Genomic DNA, 22,651 nt, shown 5'->3' with positions numbered 1-22,651 from the left:
CACATTATATGATGTTTTACCATGTGAATTTCATATTTATTTATATATATATATATTAGGAGCGTGTTGCAATCATCTAATTTTAAATTACTGTACATTTTCAATAAATAAAAATAAAATGAAATTCACAAGGTAAATCATCATATAATGTGTAGCTGTGGTGCTTTCAATATAGCAAAGGGTGAATATAATTTACAAAACACTCCTTTTTGTTTTTATTTGCAGTTTTTATACTGTCCCAACTTTTTGGAAATTTGGGTTGTAGACAAAAGATACTCATCCTACAATGGGACAGGATGTTCCACTAGTCGTCCAACAACCAACTAGTGTGTTAAATGTTTTTGCCGGTGGTGCTTTTTATGGCTGGGTGTATTCATACAAATTTCCAGATTCTATTAATTATGGGTATATTTCAGTTATAAAGTCCCTTTTGTTTAAATATGATATGAATTATCTCCCAGCTGATGCTGTTCATTATACACGGGAACATCTATCTAGGTACAATTATGAAAATATAAATTTTACTATTTATATTTTATTCGTTTTTCATCATTTTGGTCACATTTTGGCTTTTAAAAAAATTACGAAATATTTGTATTCAATCAGTAAACAAGATATTATATTTCACATATTATTTTATTTTTCACATTTATTGTTTAATTGGAACATTTGTACTGTTTATAAGTATTTACATTGATTTAATGAACACTAAACTGGTGCTAAAACCGGTACTGTCTCTTTAGCAAAGCCAACCTGTCTGTAAATGAGCACGTTAACATGAGAAGGCTCGAATGGTTTTATCTCATCTGTGCCATGCATGATCGTAATTAAATGTCTCTTTTTTTGTTGTTGTTTTTGATCAACAACTGACTGTAGGGAACAGACATGGTTTTAAATGAGACATTTATTCAATGACAAATGGGTCGCGTGGATCTCGTCTTTGGACACGTATAACACGGAACAACTTTTACTCTCAATACACACTGAAAACATTTAGCTGCTGAATACTCCACCACTATACTACACAATTACTGGTGAGTGAAATGTAAACATTTAGTAGCAAGTTTGGTTGCAAATACAGTAAAAGATTGATCTTGGGATTCAAAATAATGTATCGATATCATTCAAATGAAGATTACAATGCATCTAAAAATGTATATTTTTACACATCCTTAGTGCTTTTTAAAGGATGAATTGAGAGATGCTACTTTTTGTAATGTTTAAGTGTTCTGACCACTGATATATAATATAGAACTGGATTGCTCATGAGTTCATATCAGTGAAGCCACTGTGCCACCATATTGCTATGCCCAAACATTCCAGTATCCCTACTGACTTAATAGGAAATCATCTCATTTCAGCGAGTAAACATTAGTCATTCAATCAGCAATTTTATATCTGAAATCTGCATGTACATTCCTACAAAGCAAACGTGCTACACATTTAATTATTAATTTAAAGATGGGAATGTTTCCTGTATCTTGAAAGACCGAGCGAGTTGTTATATCTATATCAAACATTATCCACCTCTAACAAACTTCATCGGTGAACAGATCAGCTGAATGTAAACAAGTTCACTGAAACTGAGGTAAGATACAAACAGACATATTCAGACTTATTTATTGTGAACATCGAAGTGTTTGGTCAGTTACTTGTTTTATGTTTTCATCAAAAAGTACCTTTTTCTAGCGGTCACTTGAATACGAGCGAGCACTCTCTCCGTTTGTCACGCGCAGAGAGGGAGACACGCAAAGCTGGTTCAAATTAAACTGATACGCTAGATTTGGGCACACCAAGATGACCACTTGAACACTTCTGGAGGCTTCACCTCCCGCTGGCAGTTTAACATTTCGTCAGCGATCCAGTTATGTAGATAGATATCAGTGGTTCTGACAGTGCACGGTATGTTTGCGTGTAGTTACTATTGCATTTTAAATCATTATCATTTAAAGTATTGCTTGAGTAAAAAGCATTCAACGATATATTTAAATTTTTGTCATTATTGGACTTTAAATAGCCTGTTTTAAGCAGTTCTTGTTATTATGAACAGTACACGGTTTTATCTGTGAGGTGTTGTGGACAGATTAAAGGACAGTATTTTTATGGAATCTGTTGCTGATTCTTTATGGTGGGGTGTCTGACAGTGTCTGGATTGCTTTAGTAAACTGTTGAAGAAGAAAAAACTGTTGGATGTCATGAACTATGTTGTGCACTCACAATAATCTTACAGTTATGCACTCCAAGCACTCAGAGTAAATTGAAGCGAATCATTTTGTGCCCTACATTGGAGCATCTCTTATTTTAAACCTATTTATTTATTGTGTATTTGGAAGATTTCCTGTTGTATGGCTGCACTTACAGTCCATATATCCCTAAGAAATGCATCCACTAACACGTTCAGTTGTTCAATTGCAGACGGTTTGCTCCCTGATATTTACAGTGCATTGTGGAAATTTTTAAGGAACAAACGTTTCAGTGCACTGTAATGGTTTTGTGATTGAGACAGTCCTAGAAATGGCTGACTGCCTGATCAGTGCCTTGACTACTGAACTAGGGAGCTGATTGAGTTGAACCCAGACAGGGGTCCAAAATTAACTTTTTAGCCTACCAGCCAAGGTGGCTGGTGGATGAAAAAATTTACCAGCCAATCAGATTTCTTACCAGCAAATTTATTGATTGCATTTTATAAATGGCAGACATTCAAGACAAATGAACAATACAGTTAATAAGTAAATAAAGTTTAAACGTGAACTCTTCTTTTAAAGAAGTGTATTATTTTACTGTTTATAAAATATTTATTAAACGAAAGTACGCTTAAAAGTTATTTTTTGGATTATTCAAGGACAGTAAGTTCACTGGTTTTCTCTTGGCTATCCATTAAAGGAGACCTATTATGCCCCTTTTTACAAGATGTAATATAAGTCTCAAGTGTCCCCAGAATGTGTCTGTGAAGTTTCAGCTCAAAATACCCCACGGATCATTTATTATACCATGTTGTAAATGCCTCTTTTTGGGTGGAATCAAAAACACGCTGTTTTCGTGTGTGTCTCTTTAAATGCAAATGAGCTGCTACTCCCCGCCCCCTTTCCAGAAGAGAGCTGTGCCTTTACAGCTCGTGCTTCGGATACTATAGCAACAACAAATCAGAACCAATATGACTGACACCGTAAGTACCGGAGTTCAGCCATATTTGTGGTTTCTCGGTTTGATCGACTTGAGCAACCGTAAACGACGCAAAACATAGGCATTTTGAGTTTGTGATAGTGCTTCTGATGTAGAAAATCACTTCCTGCCCTTCATCTGCATTTCACGCCACAGCAACGCAGTGACGTGACGTCATGTGCAAACAAGCTATAATGACATTCCGTGAATACAGTCAGAGACAATGGTAACTTTAGCTGCATTAGCCGTAGAATCAGCTAACAAGCACATTCGGAAAGGCAATTTGCAAACATTCACAAAATATAAAATGCGATACTTTCATCTTCAGGATATAAAGCTGGAACACGAATAGTTGGTACTGATCCATGCTTGAGAGTCACATTTTTTGAAAATCCTGCTTTAGATTGACCCTCATTCACAAAGCTGTCCGGTGTAAAATGATTTGTACAAACATACACAAATTTTGGTATGTTTTGGGGCACATTTTCTTCAAAAACAAAACTTGTCCACTGCGTCTTCAGTGGCTCTGATGCCGGGAGTACATGAAGACTCTTATGTTCACTTTTACAGCCAACAACAGAACACTTATGACGCTTACGAAGCTGAGACATTATTCTTCTCACTTTAGCTGCTCCAGCGCGGAAAAAAATGGCGGACTGTGTGTCGATCACTCAAGGGAGGATCTATGATAATAGGGTGGAGTCCATCACCAGTTGTGGGCGTGGCCTGCTCTAAAGTGATGTCACTTTAGAGCGGATATGAAAACCAGTCATTTTGAGACACTGTTTTTGATTAATAGAAATATAAGAAAGAGGAGTGGGTGGACTTTTAACATTGTATGGTGGTTGTGTACACACACTGCCGACTCACATTTATGTTCAAACCATGTAAAAGTGAATTTTGCATAATAGGTCCCCTTTAAAATTGGCCTCCTGCACCAAATAATCTCTTGGTGCCACAATGTAACAGCATTGGAGGGGTCATACTCCCTGATTTCTGGTGAAGAGAGCTGCACCATCATAAGGTCTGATAAGGTATCAGACTTCAAGTTTGACTGCCATTCACTTTTGTCCTGTTTCATTATATTAAAGCTGCTTTCACAGTCTGCTGTGGATGCAGGCAGACAGAGGACAAGATCCACAAGGTCTAGGACATCTGGACACTTCTACCCATGCATTCTGTTCACTTCTGTCCAGGACAGCTTCTCCACATCCTTGGTGTCTTGTTAAATTCTGGACATGAGGATTGTCCATTGGTCAGATATCTTGTCCACATCAACTCCAGAGGACCTCAGAACAGTGTCAAAGTGCTCCTTAAAGACATAAATTTCCTTGTAACCAAAATCTGGAATCACACTGTCAGAATCACAACATAAATATCCTATGAGTAACTTTCATATTTTTTAATTCTTTTAAAATAATTATTCATCAGTCATACAGTATAGCATCCTGAACACACCTGCTGAAACATTTGCTGGATCTGGCCAGTTCTTAAATTTGGCCAATCTGGTTGAACACAGTACTCTTTTCTACTCTCGTGAAACCTGTGGTTCATGCTCTCTACCAGTCTGTCAAGCAGCTTCTCCTCTGATTAAGTGAGAGCTTTGCTGTCAGTTCTACTCAGTGTGACACCATGAAAAGTGCGCCCCATTGTTAACTTCTTCATTGGCCCTACTTGTGAAAAAGATATGTTGTTTTAACATACACTAATGATTTACAATCGGTGCATGAGCAGTATGCCATTAACCCTTTCGCACATACGATCAAACCGGTGTGATTACACTAGGCTGGGCTCAGATGTGTATGATCAAACCGGTTTGATCTGCATTTATGCTGCTGTTTACCAGCAGAGAGGGACTGAAGTAGTTGTCATAATGAACTAACTGCTCAAATCGTCCTTTCAACTTCACAATATTTTTAATTTTTTATGTTACAAACATTGAAATAATCAACAAATAAAAGTATGAAGCCTGGCCGGAGCTCCTCAGTTTTGGTGTAGTAATTGTTCGTTTTGATGGATGATGAGCGCTGGCTCAGCGGTTAAGGCTCTGGGTTACTGATCAGAAGGTTGGGGGTTCAAGCCCCAGCACTGCCACTGTTGGGCCCTTGAGCAGGGCCCTTGACCCTATCTGCTCCAGGGGTGCCGTATCATGGCTGACCCTGCACTCTGACCCCAGCTTAGCTGGGATATGTAAAAAAAATAATTTCACTGTATATGTGCAAATGTATAATGTGTGATGAATAAATAAATAAAATGCAAGCTCCAGACGATGGCCATGCAGTTGAATTGTCCCCTCTAAGCCTTGTTACAACACAACTGTTCACGCTAGCCACCATCAGTGGCACATCCAACTAGCTTATCTGTCCACTGATTAGAATTAACCACAGAGGTTATGTGCTCTGCATTAGCTTTCTCTACATCTTTTGATGCCTGCAAATTTCACGTGCACATTTCCAGCTTTGCACAGCCGTACATAAACCATCTCTTCCTCTTTGACAGAAGCGTCAGTTGACCCATCTGACATTATGGCCAGAAATCTTGCATTGTATATTATCTCTCTGAGTTGACGCCTTTCATCCTCAGCCGCAAAATAAAAAAATAAATAAAAAAAAACCCTTGCTAATTTTTCATTTCTGTATGTGTTGCCTACTTGGACTCTCTTCTTCTCAGCCAGTCTACATGGATCAAATTAAATCCATATTATTGAAAACAAGCAACATTTGGCTGTTAATGTTTCTAAAAGCAAGGTTATGTAAATGAAAAAAATAAATAAAATAGAAATAATCAGCCGAAGCGCCCATCACGACCAGTTGACATTTTTACACATTGCGTAGCAATAAACAAACAAAATGAGGTTCCTTCAGGAAATACAGTGCAACATTTAATATAACTGTTACTGATAATTAAATTAATTATGTTACTGTAAGGAAGTCCACTCACTGAAGGAGGCGGGAGCTGGTCAAACGTCCAACTTAAGACACTTTATTGTCAGCACTTTTCAGTGTAACAAAGACATTCAATACCACTGCTTTTCAGCAGCACGAAAACACTAACAGGGCGCTTTTCAGCTCCACATGAACACACAGCTTCACTGGTCTCTCTCTCCCGGAGTCTCTCCCCGTCTGCCGCTCTCATCGTGGCTTTATTTCTCACTTGTTAAGGCTGCTATCACCCACAGCTGGGCAAAATAATTCACTGCATGTGTCCAACCCGGCCTCACTCCACACAGTCACCGCTCTGCCTGCCCTGCTCTCCACATACCCCCATCGCCCGACTCAGGCTGGGGACCTCTCTGGCCTGAGCCTTACTCCCCCCCCATTTCTGGAGAAGAGCCGCTGCCCTTTCGGCCGACCCAGCACTGGATGGTTTTCCCCACCTCCATGAACCCGGAACAGCTCTAGGAAAAGGAGATGGGGAGGAAGGAGCGAGAGAGAGAGCGAGAAGAGCGCAAGAGAGAGCGAGAGAGAGAGAGGGGAGAAAGAGAAAAAAAAAACTCATCGGCTCACGAACACGCCGCACACCCGTTCCTCAGCCAGCTGAAACACCTCCGTTAGCGATGCCAGGTGATGGTACTGGACTCGCTCAGCCGTCCCTTTCGGTAGTCTGCTGATGAGCCATTTCAGAACCACCAGATCGTATATCCTCGGCGTCACGTTCTTGAGGGAGCAACGAGGTCTCCAGTACAGCGTGGTCGTTCTTCAAGTCCCGGGTTTTGACACCAGTGCAAGGAAGTCGACTCACTGAAGGATGCGGGAGCCGGTCAAACATCCAACATAAGACACTTTATTGTCAGCACTTTTCAGTGTAACAAAGACATTCAATACCACTGCTTTTCAGCAGCTCGAATGCACCATAACAGGGTGCTTTTCAGCTCCGCATGAACACACAGCTTCATTGGTCTCTCTCTCTCCCGGAGTCTCTCCCTGACTGCCGCTCTCATCGTGGCTTTATCTCTTGCTCGTTAAGGCTGCAATCACCCACAGCTGGGCGAGATAATCCACTGCAGGTGTCCAACCCGGCCTCGCTCCGCACAGTCGCCGCTCGGGCTGCCCCGCTCTCCACAGTTACATTATTTTGTGCTAAGGAAAGCAGCCTGTTTGCCTTTTTCTCTTGGTCATTTGACTCATTCAGCACGTAGAGTGAAGCCCAAAGTATACTTCATTCAGATGCGTGACGCAGATCTCATCATTAGCTGAATGCTCGAGCACTGAGACTTCGAGTATTTGCCTGTGGTCTCTAACTTTAGTCTGCAAATACTGAATCATCTCTTCAGTAAATTTTGAGGATAGTACTAATTCCACAATGTCTTCAAATTTCTGGCACCAACAATCATGCCACGGTCCAAATCACTGAGATAATATTTTTTCCCCACACTGATTGTTGATGTGAACATTAGCTGAAGCTCCTGACCCATATCTGCATGATTTGTATGCACTGCCCTGCTGCCACATGACTGGCTAATTAGATAATCGCATTGTTGATTGTTGGTGCCAGAGAATTTGATTTGAGTATTTCTGTAAGTGCTGATCTCCTGGGATTTTCACACACAACATTCTCTAGAATTTACTCAATGATGCCAAAAACCAAAAACATCCTGTGAGCGGCTGTTCTGTGGACGGGAATGCCTTGTTGATGAGAGAGGTTAACAGAGAATGGCCAGACTGGTTCGAACTGACAAAGTCTACGGTAACTCAGATAACTGCTCTGTACAATTGTGGTGGGAAGAATAGCATCTCAGAATGCTATTCTGAGATGCGGGTTGGCTCTGTTTTAGTGGCACGAGGGGGACCTACACACTATTAGGCAGGTGGTTTAAATGTTGTAGCTGCTCGGTGTATACAGCTGTGTGCCCAGGTTCTGTGACATACAGAAATGGCATAACCATGGGGTAGTTTCTCTATAAAGGTTTTTCTTTGCTTATTCAATGATAATTCTGCTTCTTTAGCAGTTGCACTGACAAAAACATTACTGTCCATAACAACACGAACCATTTCATCGATCATTTCATGATCGCTTACAGTGTTGCAATGTCTTTGCAATACGCTATTAATAGCCTGTCTCAGCAGAGGTCTTGACAAAGAAAATACCTGAAACAAATTAACCACTATCTCATGTGCAGCCATGTCAGACACATGAAGAAAAGCCAGCATCTTCAAGAAAAAATAGGCTAAATTGCGCTGTAGCTGAAGTTTTTATTGGCTTGTCACACTGTCTATCATCAACATCTAATATGTCTGCACTCTTAGATCACGTAGGATCCTCATAAACAGTCACAGGGGGCCTGGGTAGCTCAGCGAGTAAAGATGCTGACTACCACCCCTGGAGTCACGAGTTCGAATCTAGGGTGTGCTGAGTGACTCCAGCCAGATCTCCTAAGCAAACAAATTGACCCCGGGAGGGTAGAATCACATTGGGTTAACCTCCTCGTGGTCGCTATAATGTGGTTCGCTCTCAGTGGGGCACGTGGTGAGTTGTGCGTGGATGCTGCGGAGAATGGCGTGAAGCCTCCTCGCACTGTCTCCGCGGTAACACGCTCAACAAACCACGTGATAAGATGCGCGGATTGACGGTCTCAGACGCAGAGGCAACTGAGATTCGTCCTCTCAGTTTGAGTCACTATGCCACCACGAGGACTTAGAGTGCATTGGGAATTGGGCTTTCCAAATTGGGGAGCAAAAAAAAGAGATCTGCACAACCTTCTTCTCCATGTGCCCTATATTTGTGAACATTGAATGATGAATAGACATTTTTACTATATAACAAATATTGTATGGGCAGGTGACCATTGCATGGGTTCTCAAATGTTGAGAGCACATGCATGTTAAACAGTCTATGCTGCACAGAGAGAGATGATGAGACATATGCATGGAGAGACATGGATTTTCAGTCCTATAGAAAGAAACTGTTGATTTCTTGTGTTCCAGTGTGTGGATTACTGCTTTTCACCAACATGTAAAAATGAAAAATGTGGTGATTTCGCACACTGTGAACACGGAATGTGCGGGGATACTTAATGTTGCACAAGACGTGCAGTCCCACTACGAAATTCATTAAGTGGGGTTTTTTCCCTTCTATTCTCTACACATTGGTAATAGCTGCTGCTAAGACAATTGGAAAAGAGTGAGGACAGTGCTAGGAGAGTGCGCTCAGTGTCTGCACGCAACTGTGCCTTGGCGCGTCCAGTATATTAGGTGCTCGCACATCTTTGCGAGCTAAATAGAATCGCGCTCGCTCGTCGGATAGAATACTTGGTTCACTCAGTGTAATTGTTGTGCTCTCTCGCTTGTTGTTTTCTTGCACTAATGTTATAAATGCAGCACTGGCTTGATCGGGCAAGTGACAGTTCTAGCAACTGGCCCGAATCTCTCTCACACTGGCCCCGGGCCATCGGGCAGTCCTTATTGTCGAGCCCTGCATCATGGAACTACATTTTGTGCAATCTGAGTAAAGGGGGGAAAAATAAAGTGCTTACAGGATTCTTTAGTTAAATTAAATAAATATATATATATAAAAAATTAAACAGTTATAAACAGACTGTATATATTTTGAGATCCTGCTTTAAAGGTTCACAGTGTAACAGTTTACAGTAGTAACATACGACGTCATTACTTTTTTATGATCTGATCAAAAGAATTACATCTGCCTAATATCAATGAAAAATAAGTGCTTGCAGGATTCCTAAAGAAAACAAATGTAAACAATAAAATAAATACAGATGTTGAACATTCTCAGATCTTTTTAACTTGGATTTCACAGGTTTTTCAGTTTGTTTGTATTTATGTCAGTCATTATTTTTTTAATGTCAAGGTTTTTCTGGAGGAAGATAAGCTGGTCAACATGCTCAGATTTCAGGGCACTTCTATGTGCAGTAACGATGTCTCCTGCGGTGGAGAAAACTCACTCCGCAGAGACACTTGTGCCAGGAATGCACAGGAAACACTATGCTAGTATGGATAGCTCAGGATACTCATGTTCATGTTCTTTCCACCAACTGAGTGGGTTTTCTGGGAGTGGCAAAGGTTTTTCTTTTCTAAACATATTAATCTCAGCTGCAGCAGCATCATGTGCAGATTTTGGTGACATGTAGTCTTTAGAAGTGGCAAATACCGTTCCAAGCAAGTCAGCCAATGCATATGATCTCCTTGGTCTCTTCATGGGTAGCAGGGAGGTGGAGGCAGGGCCATCCTCATAGTTAGGTAGGTGATCATCAACATCCTTTGACTGGTCAGTCTCCTCTACCGGACAGTATACCTCCTCTTGCTGCTGAAAATTTTGTTACAGTAAATTGGCATTAACTATCACAACACATAATCTGAGACCAAATTCATCCTATTGCATATTTCTATTTTGTAAATAATTATCCAAGTACAACTATTAAAACTAAATTAACATCAGTGAACATTTGTATTTATTTATTTTTATTTGTATTAACTGATACACTTTAATGTATGTAATAAAAACATAGACTAATTTATTAATGTATTTATTTACATTCTGTTGCTTCTTTATGGCAGCCACCACAGCATCAGTCATTTGGAGTAGTTCTCTTTGATCTCCATTTCAGAGAGAAAGGGTAGATCCTTAAACCTAGGATCAAGAGCTGATGCCATGCACAGTGTCTCCTTCTTATTGGCATATCTCTTTCCCAGATCTTGTGCTATAGCAGCCTTGATGTCCTTCACTGTCTTTGTATCATCCAGGCTTTCTTCTGTGCCCATGACAAGCTTGGAATAAAGTGGTGCAGTGACAAAGAGTGGGCATGCTCTCTTCTGACATTACCAATGTGGTCATTGGCTTCAGTGCCTTGAGCACTTCCTCGGCACGTGATGTCAGCCTCGCTCAATGTGAAGACATCCTTTTCACTCTTTCTGACCTCTGTTGAAAGGAGTGCTGCATAGATGGTTGGTTGTTGTTTTAAAAATCTTTCTATCATGTCGTAAGAGCTATTCCACCTTGTGACGACAACTGTGATTAACCTGTGTTTTTGTAACTGGAGCAGGTCTTGTAACACGTCTGATCCTGGAGAGTAGTCGCTCCACTGCTGGCAATTTCAGTGCTTTCTGTGAGGCGAGATTCAGGCTATGTGCAAAACATTGTATGTGGGTCATGTCTGCAAGTCCAGCTGCGACATTCATATTGGATGCATTGTCTGTTACAATCACGGGATCTTTCTCTTCCAAACCCCATTCAGTAATGGCCTCCTTTAGTAATTCTGCCATGTTATCCCCTGTGTGGCTGTCATGCATCGCTCTTGTCTGTAGCACATACGAGACCAGATTCCACTCATTCGTTATGTGATGCGCTGTTATCGTTACGAACAATTCAGTGATGTCCAAGCATCACATGTCAAAGCGACCCTCTCAGCTGAGTTAAGAGATTCCAGTATGCTCATTTTTACCTCCTTGTACAAGTTGGGCACAGCGATGTCCGTGATGTGTTGTCGGGATGGTATTGTGTAGCGAGTCTCCAGTGTTTTCACCATATTACAGAAGCCTTCATTCTCTACAACACTGAGAGGGTGCATATCTCTGCAAAAGAAATAAAGTATTGATCGAGTTATTTGGTTGCACACGTTGAGATCGGTGGTAACTTTGTGTGAACTTGATCCAGAGTTAGTTGAAGGGGATCCACTCTTTTAACGTTAGCTGTTTGCTGCTGTTGTTCTGTTAGCTGTACATCAGAATGGTGCCTTGTTACTTGCGCTCTCAGATTTGTTGTGTTCCCCGAATATTTGACGTTGGCATTGCATATTTTACACACCACATGACTTTTGTCAATCTCTTTTGTGCCTTCTCTATAATGAAAGCCGAAATGACTCCACACTTTCAGCTTTTGTCTCTAGTTTGAGAAATCAATGCCTCACATGTCCTCAGCTGACAGCTTCATTGAATTCTACCTGCTCAACACCTGTCTCATGTACAAAAGTAGAGAAGACTCAGGGGTGCAGGCCTTATGGAAAGAATTGCACAGAAAAAGCCACTTTTGAAACAGAAAAACAAAAAGAAAAGGTTAGAGTGGGCAAAGAAACACATACATTGGATAACAGATAATTGGAAAAGAGTGTTATGGATCTTAACCCCATTGAGCATTTGTAGGATAAGCTAGACTGTAAGGTGCGTGAGAAGTGCCCAACAAGACAGCCACATCTATGGCAAGTGCTACAGGAAGCGTGAGGTGAAGTGTCTCCTGAGTATCTGGACAAACTGACAGCTAGAATGCCAAGGATCTGCAAAGCTGTCATTTGCTTAACGTGGAGGATTTTTTTATGAGAACACTTTGAAGTAGTTTAAGTTTTTTTTTCAAATTGTAATAGTAATTTTTCATGTTATTAATGTCCTGACTATACATTGTGATCAGTTAAATACTACTTTGTTGAGTAAAAGTGACAATTTCTTTCCATATGAACAAAATCTGTACATTATTCCAAACTTTTGGCCGCCAGTTTGTATATATGTAATTATATATACACACACACACACACACACACTACCGGTCAAATGTTTTGAAACACTTGACTGAAATGTTTCTCATGATCTTAAAAATCTTTTGATCTGAAGGCGTATGCTTAAATGTTTGAAATTAGTTTTGTAGACAAAAATATAATTGTGCCAACATATTAATTTATTTAATTATAAAACTAAATTTTAATTAAAAAAAAAAAAGTTTTTGAAATTGATGACTTGCACCAAATAATAAAGAAAAGCAGCCAATAAGTGCCCAACATAGATGGTAACTCCTTCAATACTGTTTAAAAAGCATCCCAGGGTGATACCTCAAGAAGTTGGTTGAGAAAATGTCAAGAGTACATGTCTGCAAATTCTAGGCAAAGGGTGACTACTTTGAAGATGCTAAAATATAACACAGTTTTAATTTATTTTGGATTTTGTTTAGTCACAACGTAATTCCCATAGTTCCATTTATGTTATTCCATAGTTATGATGACTTTACTATTATTCTAAAATGTGAAAAAAAAAAAAAAAAAAAAGTATTATAAAGAATGAGTGTTTCAAAACTTTTGACCGGTAGTGTGTGTGTGTATGTATGTGTGTGTGTGTGTGTGTATATATATATATATATATATATATATATATATATATATATATATATATAATATCTTATTGAACACATTTTTAGCACAGTGTGTGGACTTTTCAGGCAGTTCTTTAAGCTTACCCACCCAAGGCAAAATTTCCAACTTATGTCAATGTTAAATTAGCGATCTGGAACGATTTCACCGTGACACAATCTGACCAGGTTTAAATAAGGGACAATTCGATATGCATCATTTCATCTTTAAATACAGGACAATCCCGTATTTTATAGGACAGGTGGCAACCCTAGCTCCAACGTTCTTTTGAGGGTGCACCCCCGTAGAACCGGGCCTGTCTGGATTCATGCTTCTGTTACAAATCATCAACATTAAATTAATGGCATTGCTTGAGTGTCACTTGACACCATGTGAGGAGCAGATGTGTAAACGGTGAGTTTGCTAGTTTTTAATTACTTTTATGTCATAAACCGGTGAGATTCGACACATCCTGCTACATATCTGTTCTTTGAAAGTCAACATTGCAAAGAAGTCAAAATCCTCGGGCTCTGGAGATATTAAAAGACACTTGCTCAAGCTGAAACCTCTGATGGGCCTGCGGACCAGGGACTCAGTTTGGACGGTGCAGCAGGAGAAATCCAACGTCAGCTGTCTAACATGTCTGTAATGCTGATGAAAGTTTTTGCCGTCTTAGAGGATCTTGCTGTAATACGTCGATCGATTACTGTGACGGAAACTAAATTCTTTGAGTTGGTTACAAGATTGTCGGACGTCGAGAGATGGATTGATTATCTGGAGTCATCGGAGAGGAAATTAGCTGCTAATCCGCTAGCGACCAAGATAGATTTGGAGGACTTGGTGGATTTGGAGAACCGTAGTAGGCGAAATAACATCCGAATTGTTGGAATTCCTGATTATGAGGAAGGCAGAGATATGGTAAAATTCCCAGACGAGCTCTTCCTGAGTCTGCTCGACATAACAGGCCACAAGCTGGAAATCGGGCTAGCTCAGAGAGTCCCGGCTCACAGATCCACTAAGGAACACAGGCCCCGATCAATTCTGGCCAAATTTCTGAGATCATCCAACAAAGATCTTGTTACACGAGGCGAGGAGCAAAGGACAGCTTTCTTGGAAGAATCCAAGTGGCCCAAACAAGGCATTAAGTATTTGGGCATTTTATTCCCAGCTAATTTATGTTATTTAGTTAAGTTAATTTTGACCCTTTAATAAAAAGGTTTTCGAGTGATGTGGGCAGGTGGGCTTCATTACATTTATCTATGATTGGGAAGGTTAATGTTATTAAAATTAATTGTATTCCAAAATTCAACTACCTGCTACAGTCTCTCCCTGTAGATGTCCCCCTCTCTTATTTCAAGCAATTTGATAGCAAAGCGAAGTCCTTTATTTGGAAGGGTAAACGTCCCAGATTACATTTCAATAAGTTACATAGGCCGATTGACAAAGGTGGGCTAGGCCTACCCAAGATTTTGTTTTATTATTATGTATTCGGTCTCAGACATTTGGCTCATTGGTCGCTTCCACCTGAGAGAGCCCCTCCCTGGTTTCGTATTGAACAGGAAGTCCTTGCCCATATTTTGCCATTGCAAAGCCTTTCTATCAAACCGGAGAAGTTAAGTCACACCCCGTTATCTCACATTTGCATGTGTTTTGGACAAAAGTGTCCAGAATGTTTAAATCAGACATTTATTTAAATGTTGCCTCAAGCATATGGCTGAACCCTAAATTACGTATTAATAAGTCTCCTTTCTGTTAGTCAGAGTGGATTGTAAGGGGGGTTACTACACTCTGTGACCTCTGTGAGAGTGGAGTGTTGAGATCTTTTGAGAATTTGGTTCATCATTTTGGGATTCCCAGATCTCAGTTTTATAGGTATTAACAGCTGCACCACCTGCTCTGTAGTGCTTTTGGGAGTAGCACACACCCACCTAAAACGGCAGATACTTTGGGAGAGGTGATTACTGCTTTTGGAAAAGGCCATGAGGCATCAGTGTATTACTCCCTGCTAATTCAGAGTTTGGGGGACGGAGCTTTAACTTCTATCAAGAGATTATAGGAGAAAGATTTGAATTTGGTATTGGAGGAAGGAGTGTGGACTAGGCGATGCCAATCAGAAGTTGGAGACACAACCCTTGTCTTTTGGGGGTGTGTTAAGATCCAAGATTTTTGGTTGAAGGTTCAGAATTATTTGTGTGATGTTTTGGGCACTCAAATTTTACTTTGCCCCAATCTTTGTATTTTGGGCGATGGGGCAGTCATAAATTTGGGGGACAAATATATAAAAAATTGGGTTCTAGCATTATGATTGGTAGACAAATTATTTTAAGGGGTTGGAAGTCGGACGGAGCACCACAATTTCCAGAGTGGTGAGCGGAGATGGGGAGGGTGGCAGCTTTTGAGGAGATGGCAGGTAGAAGGCTGGGGTTTGGGGACTTGTTGTTCAGGAAGTGAGGTAGGTATTTGGCAGTTTTGGGGGACTTTCGGAGAAGGGATGAGGAAATGAGAAGTTTAGTTTAATTATGTATGTTTATTATATATTTTATTTTTTTTATTTTTAGTTTGTTTGATTGTGTATTATTTTATGTGACCACGGGGGTGTTAGTTGGGGTTAGGGTGGGGTTGGTGTTTGGGGAGGGATATTAGTGAAGGTTAAAAGTTAAATGTTGATTTGGTGTGTATGTGTTGTTTTTTCTTTGAATCAATAAAAAAAATTAATTACAAAAAATGTATGGCATTTCTTACAACAAGGGTATACTCTATAAATTAAGGAATCTTTTTTTTTTTTTTGGCAGATCTGCTCCTCCAAATAACACAGCAATTGTGATTAACCCCTGCAGTGAAACCACCTCCTCAGCAATTCAACAACACGTGGTGATTATTTTCATCATCCTACAATTGAAGACGAAAAAAAAAAAAAACTCAAAGTTTTACCATTGAACTCTACTGGCATACTATTGAAAAAATGAATTTTGTTAAAGAGGAGAGTGAAGACATCAGTATTACAGAACCATGCAAAATGAAAAATGAAGATACTGAGGAACAAAGAGGTTGGTGTCTATTCTTGATTTTCATAATGACTGTTATAAACGGTAATAAAGCTTCATACAGTTCACTAGATCTGGCGGCTGTTAGAAAATCATAAAAGTAGTAAAATTATAATTAAACAAATAATAACAGTATCTCTATGAATATTACAGAACATTCAGCATGTTAAACATCACATAAAATAGATACTTAGCCTTTGCTGCTTACTACCTACCATTAAATTGTTGTTTATTTGATTTTCTTCTAACTTTAATTTTAGACTTGATAGAAGTGAAAGAGGAGAGTCAAGAACTGACGGATGGGGAAGAGAAAATTCATGATCATACATTTGATAATTTCATCACTGTTGAAGAATCTTTCAGTGGCTCGAAGACTGAAATTAATTTCTCATACAAAAGAACTCAAAGAACAAGACCCAACAATTCTTTCACCTGCCCTCACTGTGGAAAGAGATTCACACAAAAAAGAAACCTTAATGCTCACTTAAAACTTCACACCGGAGAGGAGCCTTTCACATGCCTTCAGTGTGGAAAGAGTATTGCAAATATAAGAAATCTTCAGCATCACATGAGAATTCACACTGAAGAGAAGCCTTTCACCTGCTCTCAGTGTGGCAAGAGTTTCATAGAGAAAATAAACTTTAACACTCACTTAAAACTTCACACTGGAGAGAAGCCTTTCACCTGCCTTCAGTGTGGAAAGAGTTTTGCACATAAAAGAAATGTTCACCGTCACATGAGAATTCACACTGGAGAGAAGCCTTTCACTTGTCTTCAGTGTGGAAAGAGTTTTGCACATAAAATAACTCTTCACCATCACATGAGAATTCACACAGGAGAGAAGCCTTTCACCTGCCTTCAGTGTGGAAACTGTTTTGCACATAAAAGAAATCTTGACCGTCACATGAGAATTCACACTGGAGAGAAGCCTTTCACATGCCTTCAGTGTGGAAAGAGTTTTGCAAATATAAGAAATCTTCAGTATCACATGAGAATTCACACTGGAGAGAAGCCTTTCACATGCCTTCAATGTGGAAAGAGTTTTTCAAATAAAAAATATCTTCACTGTCACATGAGAATTCACACCGGAGAGAAGCCTTTCACCTGCCTTCAGTGTGGAAAGAGTTTTGCACATAAAAGAAATCTTCAGTGTCACATGAGAATTCACACCGAAGAGAAGCCTTACACCTGCGTTCAGTGTGGAAAGAGTTTTGCATATAAAGGAGATCTTCAGTATCACATGAGAATTCACACTGGAGAGAAGCCTTTCACCTGCTGTCAGTGTGGAAAGAGTTTTGCACATAAAAGAAATCTTCACCGTCACATGAGAATTCACACCGGAGAGAAGCCTTTCACCTGCTCTCAGTGTGGCAAGAGTTTCAGAGTGAAAGGACATCTTCAGTGTCACTTGAGAATTCACACTGGAGAGAAGCCTTTCACCTGCTCTCAGTGTGGAAAGAGTTTCACACAAGCAAGCCATCTAACACTTCATCTGCGCTCTCACTCTGGATTTAAGCCATTTAGCTGATTAGTGTGGCAAAACATTTTAGGGTGCATCACAACTAAAGCTACACATGACAAGTCATATAAATGAGGAACCTTGTGTGTTCTTTTTGTGGAAAGAGTTTCATTACATCATCAATCCTGAAATCACATGAGAGAGTGCATACTGAAGAGAAACCGTACTACTGTACTTCATGTGGGAAGAGTTTTAGCCATTTAAGTAATCTACACAATCATCTAAAAAAGCATTGTCTAAAGTTGTCAAAATGAACAAAGTTAATTCCAGGGACAACACTTTTTGTGTAACTAAAGCTGTCAAAATAAATACGTTTGATTAATTGAAAATGTTTACCATGGGAGTCGCGTGGCGCCATGCGAGGGTTGGACGTGTGAACGGCGAGCTCTGTGCACTTTGCAAGTTTTTAATACTTTTTATGTCAAACTGTGAGATTCTATACACCCTGATCCATAACTGTTCTATGAAGACAATATGTCAAAGAATTCAAAATCCTTGAGCTCTGGAGACATTAAAAGACACTTACGTGCTCAAGGTGATACCCCTGACAGGGCCAAAGACCAGGGAATCAATTTGGACAGTGCGTTGGGAGAGAACAACTTTCGTCAACTTTCGAGCATGTCGGCAATGCTGGCGAAGGTAGTGGCTGACTTGGAGGATCTTGCTGTAATACGTCGATCGATCACTGCAATGGAGATGAAATTCATTGAGATCATGAATTCAAGAGTGTCGGACATTGAGAAACAGATAGATTATCTGGAGTCATCGGAGAGGGAAGTAGCTGCTAACCCGCTAGCGACCAAGATAGTCTTGGAATGCCTTTGGGAAAATATGGAAGATATGGAGAATCGTAATCGTGAAACAACGTCCGAATTATTGGAATTCCTGAGAATGAAGAAGGCCGAGATATGGTGAAATTCCTAGAGGAGCTCTTCCCTAGTCTGCTCGACATAACAGGCCATAAGCTGGAAATTGAGTGAGCTAACAGGGTTCCGACTCAGAGATCCGCTGAGGGAGACAGGCCCTGATCAATTCTGGCCAAATTTCTGAGATCATCCGATAAAGATCTCGTGTTATGCGAGGTGAGGAGTAAAAGAATGCTTTCTTGGAAGAACCACAAGGTTTTCTTGTTCCCAGACTTTGCGAATTCAACTAGAAACTTGATAGATTCTAGGAATGCAAGAAACTCTTACATCAACGGAAGGTTGCTTTTGCAATGATGTTCCCAGCCAAATTGAGAATAGAAACTAAGGGTGGCCACAAAATATTTACATGCCCACAGCAAGCATTGTCCTTCATAAAGTCAATGACTGAGTAGGTCATTGTTTGATACTTTCTATGCAGCCGAGTGGACCTGACTCACTGATCATTCACTTGTTTGTCCGAGGAACTGAGCGCCGTCTTTGTTTCTTTTTGTGCTGGTTCCGCCTAGCGGGTGGAGTATGTTTTGTGGAGTAACACTCCTTTGGGACAGTTTGTGGATGAATCTGCACATTCTTTGTTCTTAGGCCTCCTATTGGTTGGAGTTTGTTCTGTGGAATATTTCTTGCAAAACATTGGAGTGATTAGGGCATTTTTTTGCACTCATGTAACAGCCGAGTGAGCCTGACTCACTGAACATTCACTTGACTGTCCGAGGAAACTGGATGCCTTTTTTGTTTCTTTTTGGGCTGGTTCCGCCTAGCGGCTGGAGTTTGTTTTGTGGAGGAACACACCTTTGGAACAGTTATGTGGATGAATCTACACATCTTTGTGTTTATCCCGCCTATTGGCTGGTGTTTGTTTTATAGATCATTTTCTGTTGTGTAATTTCTATCTCACAAAATTTGTATAGAAGCACCGGACTTGAGCAATCCGATGGCAAAGTTGTCGTGGGGACTCTCGTAGGCGTACATGGACTGTTTGAGTTTAGAGGGGTGGGCATGTTTTTCTTTTTTCTGTATTTTTTGTTTTGGGGGAAGTTCAGGGTTTGTTTGTTGCTCTAATGTTGGAATGGGGTCTTTATAATTTTGTTTTTGACACACAATCTATTTTTTCTAATATGTCAAAATGTCAAATGAGTGGATTGTCTCTCTCCACGTGGAATGTGAATGGTTTGGGGCACCCCATAAAAAGAAGGAAGGTTATTTCTTTTCTTAAACGTAAGAAATATGATATTGTGTTTCTTCAAGAAACGCATCTTTCCCTGCAGGAAGCTGGAAAATTTGGGAAGATATGGGGTGGACATGTTTTCTTTAGTGCTGGCTCAAGTATGCCTCATTCATCAAAAAATCCAAAGCATGAGAACTTGTGGAGTTGGAAGGGAATATTAAAAGTGCAGAGGCAGAGCTGAAGAGCCGAATGTCGTCTGATGGCCTCAGAGAATTGGGCCGATTGAAATACAGATATAACACTATTTTGTCGCGGAAGGTGAAGTTTTGGCTATTCAGGGCAAGACAGTCAGGGGACAAAGCAGGGAAGCTTTTGGCTAGATATATAAAACAGAGAATCTTTTTCTACCATTCCCTCAGTGAAATTTGCTGGTGGTGAAAGATTTACCTCAGCCATTTATATTAATGATGCTTTTAAAGAATTCTATCTTGATCTTTATAGTTCCACATCTTCGGCTACTGATGAAGATATTAGAAACTTTGTGGAACCATTAGAACTCCCTAAACTGACGACTGAGCAAAAAAAATATTTTGAATCGGAGATAACCTTGGAGGAACATGGCGAAGTAATTAAGGCCTTGCCTTCAGGCAAGGCTACGGGACCAGATGGTTTTGCCGCTGAATTTTTCAGATCTTATGCTACAGAACTGGCTCCACTTTTGCTAGACGTTTATACGGAATCATTGAAGAATGGAAAGCTTCTGCCAACCATGACACAAGCCCGGATCAATCTGATTCTTAAAAAGGACAAAGCTCCAAGCGAGTGTAAGAGTTACCGTCCAATTTGCCTGATCCAGCTAGACGTAAAAATATTGACAAAAATTCTGGCTAACCGATTAAGTAAAGTTAAGTCATCTCTTATACTTATAGATCAGGTGGGGTTTATTCAGGGCCGCAGTTCTTCTAATAATATTAGGCATTTCATCATCATTAAGTGGTCAGTGGTGAATGATCAGACGCTGGTCGCAGCCATCTCACTTGATGCCGAAAAGGTGTTTGATATGGTAGAATGGGAGTATCTTTTTAAGATTTTGGAAATATACGGGTTCGGGAATACTTTTATTGGATGGATTAAGTTACTTTATAGACACCCGGTAGCGGCTATTCATACAAATGGATTAATTTCAGATTATTTTACTCTGGATAGGTAAAATATCCTATTTTTCCCCATTATTGTTCTGTCTTGCCCTGGAACCATTAGCAGCTGCGATAAGAAAGGAGGATGATTTTCCAGGGGTGATGGCAGGAGGTGTGACGCATAAGCTTTTTTATTATTCATTTTATTATTCGTCTCTGACCCTTCTAGATCTATGCCTTAACTCCACAGAAATACAAATTCCTTTTCTAAGTTCTCGGGAGTTAATTGGTCTTAATCTGAAGTTTTGACAGTGTATTGCCCGATAACGGCTTTTCAGCCAGGTGTCTTTCAGTGGCCCAAACAGGGCATTAAGTATTTGGGTATTTTATTCCCATCAAATTTATGTGATTTAGTTAGTTAATTTTTACCCTTTAATGAAAAGGTTTTCGAGCGGTGTGGGCAGGTGGGCTTCATTACATTTATCGATGATAGGGAAGTTTAATGTTATTCAAATGAATTTTATTCCAAAATTCAACTACCTGCTACAGTCACTCCCTATAGATGTCCCCCTCTCTTATTTCAAGCAATTTGATAGCATAGCGAAGTCCTTCATTTGGAATGGTAAATGTCCCAGATTACATTTCAGTAAATTACATAGGCAAATGTGGGCTAGGCCTACCCAAGATTTTGTTTTATTATTATGCATTCGGGTTCAGACATTTGGCTCATTGGTCGCTTCCACCTGAGAGAGCCCCTCCCTGGTTTTGTATTGAACAGGAAGTTCTTGCTCCTACAGTATTTCGCCATTGCAAAGCCTTTCTATCAAACTAACCGTAGAAGTTAAATTACACCCCGTTATCTCACATTTACACTCGGTATGGACAAGTGTCCAGAGGGTTTCATTCTGACATTTATTTAAATGTTGCCTCAAGCTTATGGCTGAACCCCAAATTATGTATTAATAAGTCCTCTTTCTGCTGGTCAAAGTGGATTGTAAGGGAGGTTAATAAACTTGGTGACCTATATGAGAGCAGAGTGTTGAGATCCTTTGAAAATATGGTTTAACATTTTTGGATTCCCAGATCACAGTTCTTTAGATATTTACAGGAGCTACAACTTCTCTCAAGAGACTGTGGGAGAAAGATTTAAACTTGGTATTGGAGGAGGGAGAGTGGGCTAGGATTCTAAAAAACATCAAGTCTGCATCTAGAGATGCAAGGGTGCACCTTATGCAGTTCAAGATTTTACATCGATTCTATTGGACCCTCTCTAGATTGTACAGGCTTGGTCGTAAAGACACACCCACCTGCTGGCGATGCCAGTCAGAGGATGGATACATAACCCATGTCTTGTTAAGATCCAGGAGTTTTGGTTGAAGGTTCAGAGTCTTGTGTGTGATGTATTGGGCACTCGGGTTTCATTTAGCCCCAGACTCTGTATTCTAGGCGATGGGGCAGTCATCGATGTTGAGAATAGACACATAAAGAGTTGGGTCCTAACCAGCGTCATGATTGCCAGACATATTCTTTTAAGGGGTTGGAGGTTGGCTGGAGCACCCTCATTTCAGGAGTGGTGCTCAGAGATGGGGAGGGTGGCGGCCTTTGAAGAAGGGTAATTTAAAAGACTAGGGAA

General features: G+C 40.2%; 1 protein-coding gene across 1 annotated transcript in view; it reads left to right on the top strand.

Annotated features, from left to right (window-relative positions):
* LOC127440726 (gastrula zinc finger protein XlCGF57.1-like) overlaps positions 1-22,651 on the top strand; it is a 109,736-nt gene that overhangs the window by 42,466 nt on the left and 44,619 nt on the right. Inside the window, exons 2-3 of the mRNA XM_051697503.1 lie at positions 16,021-16,275; positions 16,533-17,769. Of these exons, the coding sequence (XP_051553463.1) occupies positions 16,191-16,275; positions 16,533-17,769 (1,322 nt within the window). The 5' untranslated portion in view covers positions 16,021-16,190. The remainder of the gene's footprint in view (positions 1-16,020; positions 16,276-16,532; positions 17,770-22,651) is intronic.

Source organism: Myxocyprinus asiaticus, chromosome 5 (assembly GCF_019703515.2).
Source record: "Myxocyprinus asiaticus isolate MX2 ecotype Aquarium Trade chromosome 5, UBuf_Myxa_2, whole genome shotgun sequence".
Classification (NCBI taxonomy): domain Eukaryota; kingdom Metazoa; phylum Chordata; class Actinopteri; order Cypriniformes; family Catostomidae; genus Myxocyprinus; species Myxocyprinus asiaticus.
Note: the sequence above shows the minus strand (reverse complement) of the source record. Positions and strands in the feature narration are given on the sequence as shown.